General features: G+C 39.1%; 1 protein-coding gene and 1 non-coding gene across 2 annotated transcripts; one reads left to right on the top strand and one right to left on the bottom strand.

The window, feature by feature from the left end:
• Window positions 1-1442: 1442 nt before the first annotated feature.
• On the bottom strand, window positions 1443-5063 carry ATP5MC3 (ATP synthase membrane subunit c locus 3). The gene is made up of 5 exons (XM_053598113.1): window positions 4956-5063; window positions 4654-4764; window positions 3146-3223; window positions 2436-2629; window positions 1443-1701 (listed from the first exon to the last, which is right to left on the bottom strand). Exons 2-5 carry the CDS (start codon window positions 4690-4692, stop codon window positions 1587-1589), a joined length of 426 nt encoding a protein of 141 aa, XP_053454088.1. The 5' UTR covers window positions 4693-4764; window positions 4956-5063; the 3' UTR covers window positions 1443-1586.
• A 1919-nt stretch (window positions 5064-6982) lies between these two features.
• Window positions 6983-7085, top strand: LOC128591018 (U6 spliceosomal RNA). Its single transcript, XR_008381468.1, has one exon. It is a non-coding gene; the product is annotated as a U6 spliceosomal RNA (small nuclear RNA).
• The last annotated feature ends 5473 nt before the right edge of the window (window positions 7086-12558 follow it).

Here is a 12558-nt window from a genome sequence, read left to right on the forward strand (position 1 = left end):
AGGAACTTCATATTTGATGTACACTAGATAATCCAACCAAAAAGTGGTAGTGCTTCTAACTGGTTAGGTTTCTGGGGCCTTGGTTCATAGAGATGTGTAACTTATTCTCAAACTATATGAACAAAAATTGCCTGGGAAGCCTTTTTGAAAACGCAGACTGATCAAGTCTCACAGGTAGAGTTTAATCCAGGGCTTGGCGCCTGTAGCACAGTGGTTACAGCGTCAGCCACATACACTGAGGCTGGTGGATTCGAACCCAGCTTAGGCCAGCTAAACAACGACAACAACAAAAAAATAAGGCGTTATAGCCTCCCAAGTAGTCCCAGTTACTTGGGAGGCTGAGGTAAGAGAATCACTGAAGCCCAAGAGTTTGAGGTTGCTGTGAGCTGTGATGCCACGACACTCTACCGAGGGCAGCATAGTAAGATTATCTCAAAAAAAAAAAAAAAAAAAGTCTAACTCAGTAGGTGCAAAACACTTAGGGTATGTATTTTAAACAAGCACCCTAGGTGATTCTGATGGAATTGGTTTTCTCACCCTAGTTGAGACATTTAAATATAAACGGACCCCTCTTTCTTAGTTGAAATCAAGTTAGGCAGAGGGCACTAAGGGAGTAAAATGTAGCTTTCCTAATTCTTATCTTAATCTTCAATCAAACCCTGAAACTTAGATGACAAATAATATAATGGTACAATGTAAGTGCTAGGGGAAAACTCAGTCTTTCTATAGCAGCACCACTCTAACTCCTTTCAGTATGATAGGTTTGACCAAAAAGCAACATGTAGTATCAGAAGCCAATTCATAAGCAGCCAACTACCATTCCCAAGACTCCCACTATAAACACATTAGCAGCAGTGACGCAACCTTTGGCTTTAAAAATGTAGCCAAGTCGGTTTCTTTTCAATATTTGGTTAAGAAGAGTCTTGTACAAGTAAAAAACTTGCTGCTAGTTAGACTAAGTCCCCTTTTAGAAAATAAAGTTCATTACAGATACAGCTGCTACATGTGAGACTTAATGAAAAACAAAAGTCATATTACCCTGCAGTTTAAAGCTTTAATTCTTAAAAAGCTGACACGATTTTTTTAGAATCAGCTATGTAAAAACAGTCAAGTCAGTCTTGAAGGTCAATTTTCTTCCAAGTATTCTAATTCATGTTAGACCTTAAAAACACAAAACCATCTAGAGCTTTAACTACTTCTATTTAATCATATTTCATAGAAGCTCAAAACACTCAAATACGTCTTTTATATGAATAAATGAAAGCCCTATAAATTACAATGTGCAGGACACTATATAGAAAAGAATTCCCATAAAAATTACACTAGGACATTTTTTATCAATGAAGCAACTGCTATAACTTTCTCTGAATTGGACAGCATCTCCTGAATGCATGTTCTTTGTGATGACCTAAATTTAGTATAAGTATAAATCACAGCAAAAATTAAAGTTTTTATCTTTAATGAAATGACTTTGGAAGTAACATACATTTCCATGACACCAATACTACAGTTTTCGGAGTCACAGTAAGATACACAGAATTACATCCGTAATTAATATGAATGTCAACATTTCAAGCAGTAATTTGTTACATGGCAAACAAAATCAAGAAAGCGACCATCAAACAAAAGAGACCCATAGCTTCAGACAAGGCAAATCCCAGGATAGCATATGAGAACAGCTGCTGCTTCAGTGATGGGTTTCTAAAAGAGACCACATATGACTTGTTATTTTGAAATATTAGTTTCAACAAGTTTGGTTAACGTTAAAAAATCAGATTACCAGCATGGGCATCTTTGTAAATTGGAAAGTCTACTGGAAGAGTATTTGCATAGATCTCTTTTGCTTCTTTGACACTCCTTTCTCCCCAGTCCTGATAATTGTATAGCATAAAGGAAAGGAGCTCTCTTTTGTCAATAGAAATAGTTCTCATTCATTTTGAGGGATTTTGACATTCTTCGATTATATAGCATAAAGGAAAGGAGCTCTCTTTTGTCAATAGAAATAGTTCTCATTCATTTTGAGGGATTTTGACATTCTTCGTATCTCTCACAAAGTATATTCTGTATCTTTTAAGATCTGAGAGTTTAGAAATAAGGTCTTAAATAATAAAACGGAATTGATATTTTTCTGGAAGTGCTCTTTATTAATTATACTCCCAATATTGCTTAATAATTAGGAGCAGAGACTGAAGGCAGACTGAAAAACTCATTTTCTAACACTTACTAGATATGACTCTGGCAATTAATATAATAATCTCTATCTCTAATCCTTTATAGGTAATATTTATCCCCAAGGATTGTTATGAGGATTAAGTGAGATAATGCAAGACACCGAGTAGGCACTTAATACAAAGTTACTATTATTATTTTCAGTAGTTTTCTAAGCTTCCTACTATTTCAGGCATGCTCTTTAACTTAGGGATAGAAATGATTACCTGGCATAACCAATGATAAGGCTGCCAAAGACTGTTCCAATACCAGCACCAGAACCAGCCACTCCTACTGTTGCAGCACCCGCACCAATAAATTTGGCAGCAGTATCAATGTCTCTGCTGATTGCACTGGTCTGAAACTCCCTTCGGATTAGCTGACACACACCATTCTGAGCCCCATTAAATACTGCAGAGCCCTAGAGAATAAGAAATAAAGGTAAAGGTCAAATCAGTAACCAAGTTAGGTATTTTAATTACTGTACTATCAAAATGAAAACTAATTTGTGAATAGGTAGAGGTATGCCACAATAGAAAAATCAAGAGCTTAAAATTAAATTCCAATCTTATACAACAGAGACAACAGCACTTATACCTTACAAGGTTGTTGAAAATTATCAAACAACCTAGATGAGTATGTTTTATAATAAAGTAAGTTTTTCAAAAACTGTAGCTACTATAATCTTAAATACAGGCAACTCAAAATTATAGACTTAAATGTAAATACTGAGTACAATATTTCTTGGTCAACTCGGGTGGGTAAGTTTTGGATATAGAGGTTTCTCTCCTTGGCTCATGTTCTACTATTTTTTGGATAAAAGGGTAAAAAGGGGTTTTCCACAAATTGTTCATTAATTAGGTTATTTTTCCTTCATTTTAATCAAAACCATAAATAAGACTTACTAGTGTTACCTTATTTTTATTATTACTATTACCTCTCCAGTCCCAGCCTCTGGTCGAGATAACACTGATGCAGAAATTGGTCTGTATGCAACTCTGGATCCAGCTCGGATCTATTAATGAAAAAATATTTCAAGTATTAAGTAAGAATACACTTCATTGACCTCTCTTGTACCATGAGTTCTAAAAAGCAAACAGCAAAAATGAATACAGACTTCTTTGTATTGATGCTTATCTTTGCTATTTGGTCATTTCCAATACATTAAGTAATTTTAATAAAGTTTCATGCTAATGAAATATAAAGCTTTACAGCTAGGCACCTGTAGCTCAAGCGGCTGAGGTGCAAGCCACATACACCAGAACCGATGGGTTTGAATCCAGGCCGGGCCTGCCAAACAACAATGACAACTACAACCAGAAAATAGCTTGGCGTTACAGCAGGTGCCTGTAGTCCCAGCTACTTGGGAGGCTGAGGCAAGAGAATCGCTTAAGCCCAGGAGTTGGGAGGTTATTGTGAGCTGTGATGCCCCAGCACTCTACCCAGGGCAACAGCTTGAGGCTGTCTCAAAAACAAACAAACAAACAAAAAATATATATCTAAAGCTTTACATCATGTTTGTAATATTCTGAATAAAAATTCTAAGAAAAATTAATTAAAAAGACAGTAAGAATTGCTTTTAACATTTCAATTAATGCAGTGTCTCAATTCAAGTCAGAAAAACAACATGTTGGCTGGTAAGTTTAAGTGGACCAACAAAGATATTAGGAACGTCACTCTACACGTTTGTCATTTAAAATAGTCCAGTAGTCAATGAGTTCTGACCACTTCCAAGATTATTCCTAAATGCCCATTAATCATAAAATTAAGAAAAGTTTAAATTATTTTACACCAGTTTAAGAATAATTGGTTAAATACTCTGATCATAAGGACATATTCCAGTCCAGTTTCTTTGCCCTTGAGTATCCACTAAACTAAGGTCACAGAAAAATCCCTTCAGAACTAAGACCTGATTCTCTAAGACAAATTCTCCAGATTTAAACTTCACTTAAAGCCTGCAAAATGGTTATGGAAATAATACTCCAGAGGCAGGAAGTAAGACTGGGCTCCCTCACCACCTTCCTCCGCCCCCACATGGTGAGGCAAAGTACCTCCCTCTGCAGCAGCAAATTTGACCTACAGATAGGCATTGAAGAGAAGCTGCGGTGAACTAGGCCTCAGCAGTACCCCAACCAGAGCGTCGATTCCAGCTCAATAGAGTCCGAGCAGGTGGGGAGTGTGCTGCTGCAGGACTAGGAGCAAGGAGGGTTTGACCTACGCCGAGTGGGGCCTGACAGCAAGGCCTTGGCTGCTCTCCACCCGCCTAGTGGAGGGGAGGAGGGCTGAGATGCCCCAGGATAAAGAGGAAAGAAAGAAAAGGGCACTGGGTTAAGGGGTGAGGGGAAAGTTATTGCCGAGAGGGCGGTGTGACCCGCCTGAAGGTTGTCGCATTCAACAACGCGTACGCTCCAGGCCGAGAGGCCCGGCCCAACCTGGGCTACGCACCAGAGCAGGGGTGCAGGCGAGCCTGGCGCAGGCGAACATCTTACACTCTTCCGGTGGTGCGGCTCGAGGACTTGGGTGACAGGCGACGTGGGCTCCTCTCCCGCTTCCTCCCTGCGGAGGAGGGAAAGAAGCTTAAGGTCAAGCGCCCTCCAGGGGCCTGTCCTTCCCACCCCGGCCCTGCGGCCTCCTGTGCACGCCGTTAGCCTGGGCCCCGTGCCTAGTGAGGCGACAGCATTCATGAATGGGCCCCCGCTGGGCGCCGCCCCGCCCCGACAGGCCGCACTCCCGCACCCTCCACTTACCTTCCTGGCAGGCGGCGGCGACGGCGGCGGCGGCGGCGGCGGCAGCAGCGGCAGAGGTCGAAGGAATGGGGCTGGGTGCGCAGGCGCGGTCTGCGTCTTATTCCCGCCGCAGCACCCGGATGGAGAAGGTGGAGTATCGGGTGCACTAGGGGAGTCGCTCAAGGTCACTTTGAAACAACTTTATTGGTAGCTACCCCGGAAAGACAATGACAGTCAGCGGGTGGTAGGCTGGCGGGCAGAGGGTGCTAAAGCTGAAACAACCAGAAAAAAATTGAAGACAAGTCCTGGCAGAGAGCACCGAACGGGTTGTTTCGCTTTTGATTTGAGCTGGCCGGAGAATAGCAGGGTCCCTAACATTCATTTCCAGGTTGCATATGGATTAGTTGCCTGTTGCAGGGAAAAACTTAGGGTTCCAATACCAGCACCAGAACCATCCACTCCTACTGTCTCCAGCCTAGCCTGTTTCTGCTGAGGGCACCCCACCACCACCACCATCACCACCAAGCTCCTGACTATGGCAGTGATTCCATGGTGTTATTCTAGATGAACTCCAACTTGGTTTTTCATCTTAAGACTTGCATTATAGAAGGAGGGAAGTAGATTTTAGAATGACACTGACTCATGTTGATTTGTCAGTGAATATTTGCACTGACAAAGTTTGGGGGGAAAAGGACTAAGCTGAAGTTGTAAAGGTGAAGCAGGGGACTCCATGAGAAGTATTTAATAATCTTTCTCTTTTTTTTTTTAGACTGTAGGGGACAGTCATAATTGTGAAACATCATAATTTAGGAATATCTGATAAGCCTGATGATTGCATGCTGAAAATAGGAAGGGGGGGTAGTTAAGAGAAGTAGGATAGATCATGTCCAAATATATTCCCAACAGTCTCTCAGATCCTGAAGGCTCTTTTGCACTGTGACTTTGCCACTTATCAAGTAGCAGAATCTGTTTCCCTTCTTGAATCTGAGCTGGTTCTGTGACTTGCTTTGACCAACAGATGCATTGAATGGAAGACTGTGTGACTTCTGAGCCTAGGGCTTAAAAGATATTGTAGCTTTCATTCTTTCCTTTGTGGGAGACAGCCAATAAATTTATCAAGAAACAGGTGGTGCCCATAGCTCAGCAGGTAGGGTGCCAGCCACATACACCAAGGTTGGTGGGTTCGAAGCCAGCCCAGGCCAGGTAAAACAACAATTACAACCACAGCAATAACAAAAAATAATAGCTGGGTGTTGTGGCCGGCGGCTATAGTCCCAGTTACTTGGGAGGCTGAGGCAAGAGAATCACTTAAGCTCAAGAGTTTGAGGTTGCTGTGAGCTATAACGCCACAGCACTCTACCAGGTTGACAGCTTGAGACTCTGTCTCAAAAAAAAAAAAAAAAAAGCATGAGTTAGATGATAAATGATAAACCATAGGAACAGAAAAAAGACCACATATAAGCAAAGTAATGTGTAATAATTTTATTATTTTTATCTTTTATCTTTAATTAAAGATAATCTTTAAATTAAAAAATTTAGTTAAAGATAAAAGATAAATTATGAGTCTGTTGAGATAGAGTGACCTCTAGAACATCTTTTTCTTTCTAATATTGCATAATTCAAACAGAGGAACTAAGGAACATTTTAAAATTTGTAGTATGAAGTTGTTCAAAATAGTTGGACATTTTTGTGTGCCTGTGAAGGATTCTGTGTTTATACATGCACGTGCCTAAAGAATTCATTAGAAAACCAAAACATTAAAGCCCTTTATCTATCTGTTCCATGATACAATGAAATATTAGCAGGAATGGGACAAGAGTTGAAGCCCCAGGCTGAGTCGTGAGGTAGGGAATGTCTGTTTGTGGTTACCTTTTCACTTCATGATTCAATGCCTTCTGTCCTTCCCTAGTCAACTTAACTCTCTGCAGGCATCTGGCATCATCAAGGTATGTCCTGACTGTATAAAGCTCTTTATGGTAGCATCTATTAAAGCCATCTCTGTTTAATGTTTGAAATTTTACCCATGTAAAATCTTAATCTCTTAGGCTTTGCTTCACCAGCACATACACCAAAATTTTAATGATATAAAGGCAATTAGCATGGTTTCTGTGCAAGGATGATACACAAATTCATTAGGTATTCATATTTTTGTAGTATCCTACCATTTATTTCAAAAGTAGAGAGATATGGTGGTATCCAATAATTAAAGAGGATTACAAATATAGTTCCTATATTTAAAAAAATAAATGTTCCAGCGTCTTTGCTTACTTGCCCTGGCAATGGAGACCTATTTGTTGTCTGTGATGAATGTATCCTTCTTTGTAAGCTTTCTTATGCTGTAAATCTTTTTCTTACTGAATAAACTTGCTTGCTTCATGCTTACTAAATAAACTTTCTTGCTTCATGCTTGCCTTAAGAAAATAAAAAATAAAAGTCCCCCCATTCCTATGGGGGAGGAATAAAGCAGAGGGGATAAGAATAGAAGCTAGACTTCTTTGAATATACTTTACTTTGTAGATTTAAATTTGGAGCCATGCAAACCATTTATAAAAGTAAACTTTTTGAAAATCCTAAAAATAAAAAATAAATGGAGCAAATGAATTTAACAGTATATGGTTGGTGGCATAACCACATGGGTAAATACAAATACTTTCTGTAAAGGGATAAAAAGACAATTCCTCGCTCACCTTGCCTCATGAACACTGGCCTCCTAGAAGAGGCCAACCGCATTCCACCTCTGGAGCTACACTTTTTGTTCCTTCAGCTTGGAATACCTTTCCCCTGGATATCCACCTGGCTCACATCTTCACCTTCGTTCAGGTCTTTGCTCAAATGCCCCCTCTTAAGGGAGGACTTCCTGTATTCCCTACCTGTCTTTGTATTTCTTCATAGCTCTTACCCCCAACTGACATTTATTGTTTGTTTGGCTCTTGTATTAGACTATCAGTCCATGAGGACAAGCACTTTGTTTTGTTCATTGCTGTATTCACTCACTGGGCCTGGCCCATCAATAGGTACTCAAGAAATCGGTACTCATTTGAGAAATGGGGTTGGAGAAAGAAGAGGTAAACATTAATGTTTTCTTTTTTATCTCTGTATTATTTGATGTGTTATAATAAACCTGAATTACTTTAAAATTTTAAAAACCAATGTTAAGAGTATTTTAATAATTCATAATAATTGATAAAATTTATTATATTATCCCCATCGTGTGTATGCATTAATTAACCCAAAGGAAAGCATGACTAAATGTTGAATTTCATTTCTTGGTGATAGACTTGGCTATACTTTTAGGTAGTAACTCAATACTCTTCAAATTGTATTCAAATTACTAATCTATGGCTAGTCTATCTCTGTTTTTTTTTTTTAATTTTTATTTATTTATTTATTTATTTATTGAGACAGAGTCTCACTATGCCACCCTGGGTAGAGTGCTGTGGTGTCACAGCTCACAGCAACCTCAAACTCTTGGACTTGAGTGATTCTCTTGCCTTAGCCTCCCAAGTAGCTGGGACTACAGGTGCCTGCCATAATGCCTCGCAATTTTTTTATTGCAGTTGTAATGGTTGTTTAGTTGTCCCGGGCCAGGTTTGAACCCTCCAGCCTTGGTGTATGTGGCCGGCACAGTAACTACTGTGCTACAGGCACTGAGCCGCTATCTCTGTTTTAAAGCATCATGTCTGTGTGGATCTTCCTATGTATATATTGGATAGAATTTCTTATATGTGATAGGAAAATGTTTTGTGAATTTTAGCTATTTTGTTCAGAAAGTTAATTGCAAGTAGAAGTCCTTATTCTCCTACAAAAAGTTAAGTAGGACCTATTTAGTGGACCTAGATATTTGATTTCTGGTTAAGAAATAAGAAATTTCATAACACTAACAAAATGTTTGAGAACACTCTTGTTCATTAAATTTTCCTGCCACTCTAAGCTCAATGGTGTTTTTAAGGGTCATATTATTAGTCCTACTACTATGTGATATACAAGGCTGTTTCATTGGTTAGGGAATTCTGTGGTTCCCATATGGTACAAGTGCACCATCGTGAGTAATGCTTTATTTTCTTTCCACTTTTGGGTCATCATGGCCCTATGGAGGAATAACATGGTTACATAGCACTAATCATGCTTTCCTTGGCTACTTTTTTTCTACCACTGATTTTAACCCATTGTTCCTTTATATGAATAGTTTCAGACTTTTCTTACCTATCTCACCCTTCTAAGAATTTTTGACCAGGGAACTTGACTTGAAGTGGGGATGGCTATGAAATAATTTTAAGAGAAATGTGATTCACAGAAGCAAAATATTAAAAATAAATTCTACAAAATGGGATCTGTAAGTGGAAATATTGAGATTTGCTTGTAGATTAAATTAGGGTGCTTGTTGAAATTGCTTTCCTTGATTTGAACTAGAGAATAACATAAACGAAAGATGCAAGTTTAAAATGTAAAAACTTGTATTGGAACTTGAAATAAAAAACATGACCCAACACACACCCATGGTCAGTAACTACAGGAAAGCAAGCAAGGAACATAGTAGTTAAAGGCTTTGATTTAATAGTCCTGTGCCTTCATCGTAGAGAACATTCCAATGTGCAAAGTCACACATTAGAAAAGCATTTATTTTATTTGGCTCTATTTTTGCTCAGTCTTGGGCAGTCTTAGATGCCCGGCTGGTCAATTATTTCAGGAGAGTGGCCATGTGTTGATGGTGGCTATTGTTATTTAATTGCAAATTCTATCTCTATTTGCAGATTGTTCTATGGTCAGACTCCATCTGCCTTTCCTAACCATTTGAAGGAGTCCTCTCAATTTGTTCCACCAGAGAACTCCTACTAGCAGAGGAACACAAACAGATTCCTTATAAGAATATAGCATTAAAAACCAGTGAAACCTTTTTAAGGCCTCATTACACTCTGTTGTATATCTGATTGAGTTAATTGAAAGTGCTTTAAATTTCCAATTAAATTACTTAATTCTCCCTCTCTCCCATTATTCTCAAATAAAACTGATGTATTAGTAGATAGACCTTGCTTCACTATGGTTTTGCTCGCATCCTACCACATCCTATTTCAACCTCTTGGCTCAAATACCCCATTCATATTTTTTGCACCATATTCTTTTTTATTTTATTTTATTTTTTGCACCATATTCTTATATGTAATCAGCATCAGTTAACCTCATCTGATCACATAGCATATGGTGAGCTCTAGGGAATGAACCGGGAGGGAGGGAATCAGTTGTAAGGAGTTCAGAGTAAATTTAGGGCCTAAAGTGATAGGTTCTTCTGCCATAGAAAGGCTGCAAATTCTTCTGATAAATCCTTTGAAGGGTACTTTTAGTAGGCAGAATGATGGCCCCCTCAAAGATGTCCGTGTTCTAATCCCCAGAACCTGTTAATATGTTACCAGATGTGGCCAAAGGGACTTTGCAGATGTCATTAAGGACAAGAGGAGGAGATTATCCAGGAGATTATCATGGATTATCTGAATGAGCATCGTGTAAGCACGGGGTCATTGTAAGTGAAGGAAGGAGGTTGGAAAGTCAAAGTCAGACAAGATGCGATGATGGAAGCAGTCAGAGTGATGAAGCATGAGAGAGACTCTCCTCGCCTTTGCTGGCTTAGGATATGGAAGGAGGCCCACAGTCAAGGAATGTGAGCAGACTCTGGAAAAGTAAGGTAATTCATTGTCTCCAAGAACCTCCAGAAGGGACACAGAGCTAGTAATACCTTGATTTTAATCTGTTGACACCCATTTTAGACTTCGGGCCTCCAGAATAAATTTGTGCTGTTCTAAGCCAACAACTGCATAGTGATTTGCTACAGCAGCAGTAGGAAATGAATATAATAGGCAAGCTCGTATCTAATTCCAAGCATAGGTCATTAATCTGGGAGTGCAAATCATGAAGATGGGATGGCATCTTGATTTTGGAATTCAGGCAGCTGAGATGCCCCTTGTTGTGTGGGATGGATCATTCATTATGGACCTTAGTCTAGTTCAAGGCTAAGGGTATGAGCGTCAGGCCATGCCCTGACAAATGATGGCATGATCTCTGAGAACACAGTGGGTATATTAGCCAGCTGGCTGGACAATAGGACCAGGTCTATCCTGGGCACCCACAATTTGGGAGGATAGGAAAAAAACCACATATCCAAGAAACTGGACAGAAGCAAACTAGAAGAGAAGATTGATATCTCTAGGCAGGTAGATACAGCAAGTCAACATGTAATAGTGTTGATGAAATGCTCTTGAGCATAAAACACTTTCTGAACCACACTGACTGTTAAAAGAAGAGATATCAGTATATTCCCAAATTTGTCTCCACTAGTTCCTAGTTGCTGTTAGGGTAGCAAACTGTAGGAACAGGACAGTTAGAAGAGAGTCATCAATGACAGAGTGTTGGCCAGAAAGGTAATAGAATGAGGGCCAGGAAATGTGAGGCAGCATCACTGAATGATGGGTCAGTTTTACTGATAGCTGACTGGACAATAAAGGTCATAGGCTTCTCATTTACACTTCTTAACCAGATGGGGCTCTTGTTTTCTTGGGGAACAAGCCTAGACACATTCCATTCTTTCCTTCCTCCACTGATCATGCTGGATTTAGTCTACTGTCATCTAATCTGCTTGTCTTTATTGCTTCTCCTTCAGACTTTTATGTCTCATTCATACATTCAATAAGCATTTTATTCATTTATTACATAATATTGCTACAATACTTTCCTAAGGTATCTCTTTGATGAAAAACCTAGAATAAAATATATACTGATTAATGTAAATTTAAAACCATCTTTTTTGTCTTCCCTCCCCCACTCTGTTATTGAAACCCTCTGATCTGGCCAAAATAGTCCACTTCCCATCCTCCAAACACCCGTTACTTAAGAACATTTTTGAACTCTGTTTTGCTCTGGTAAAGTTCACAGAGACCTGTGAGTCTTCAGTAACCTTTTATATACATTAGCAAAACATAATGCTATCTATAGCTGAAGATTAAAAATAAAATAAATTGGGTGGTGCCTGTGGCTCAAAGGAGTAGGGCGCCGACCCCATATGCTGGAGGTGGCGGGTTCGAACCCAGCCCCAGCCGAAAACTGCAAAAAAAAAAAAAGAAAAAAGAAAACAAATAATAAAAATAAAATAAATTGGTGTTAGCATGTGGGGACATTAGGGGAAGGTTAAGAAGTAAGACCGAGTCTTCTTTACTGTCTCTATTTACTACTGCTATTGCCAGATTATCTGAACAAACAGCATTACCCTTGAGATCTACTAATTCCTTCTCACACTACAGCTCTCCTGCCTCAGAGTTTTTATTTAATTTGGATTTCTAGCCTGCCAAAATATTGACTCTTGGCTTACTGTGCTTTGACATCTGACCAACTTTCTCTTAAAACAAAAGCAAAACAGTCCTTTAAAAGTTACATTAAGTGGATACATAAATGAATATATGCTTGTAAATAATCCAAACAATATGAAACTATATGGAACAAAACCCATCCTTATTGTATACCCTACTCCCTAGTGTTGTTTCCCTTCCCAGAAGTAATCCTTATTAACAGTTTAGTAAATATCTTTCCAGATATTTCACTATGTTTTCACATGGAAATGTATGAATGTAATTTTCAATTT

The sequence above is a fragment of the Nycticebus coucang genome, chromosome 7 (assembly GCF_027406575.1).
Source record: "Nycticebus coucang isolate mNycCou1 chromosome 7, mNycCou1.pri, whole genome shotgun sequence".
Taxonomy (NCBI): domain Eukaryota; kingdom Metazoa; phylum Chordata; class Mammalia; order Primates; family Lorisidae; genus Nycticebus; species Nycticebus coucang.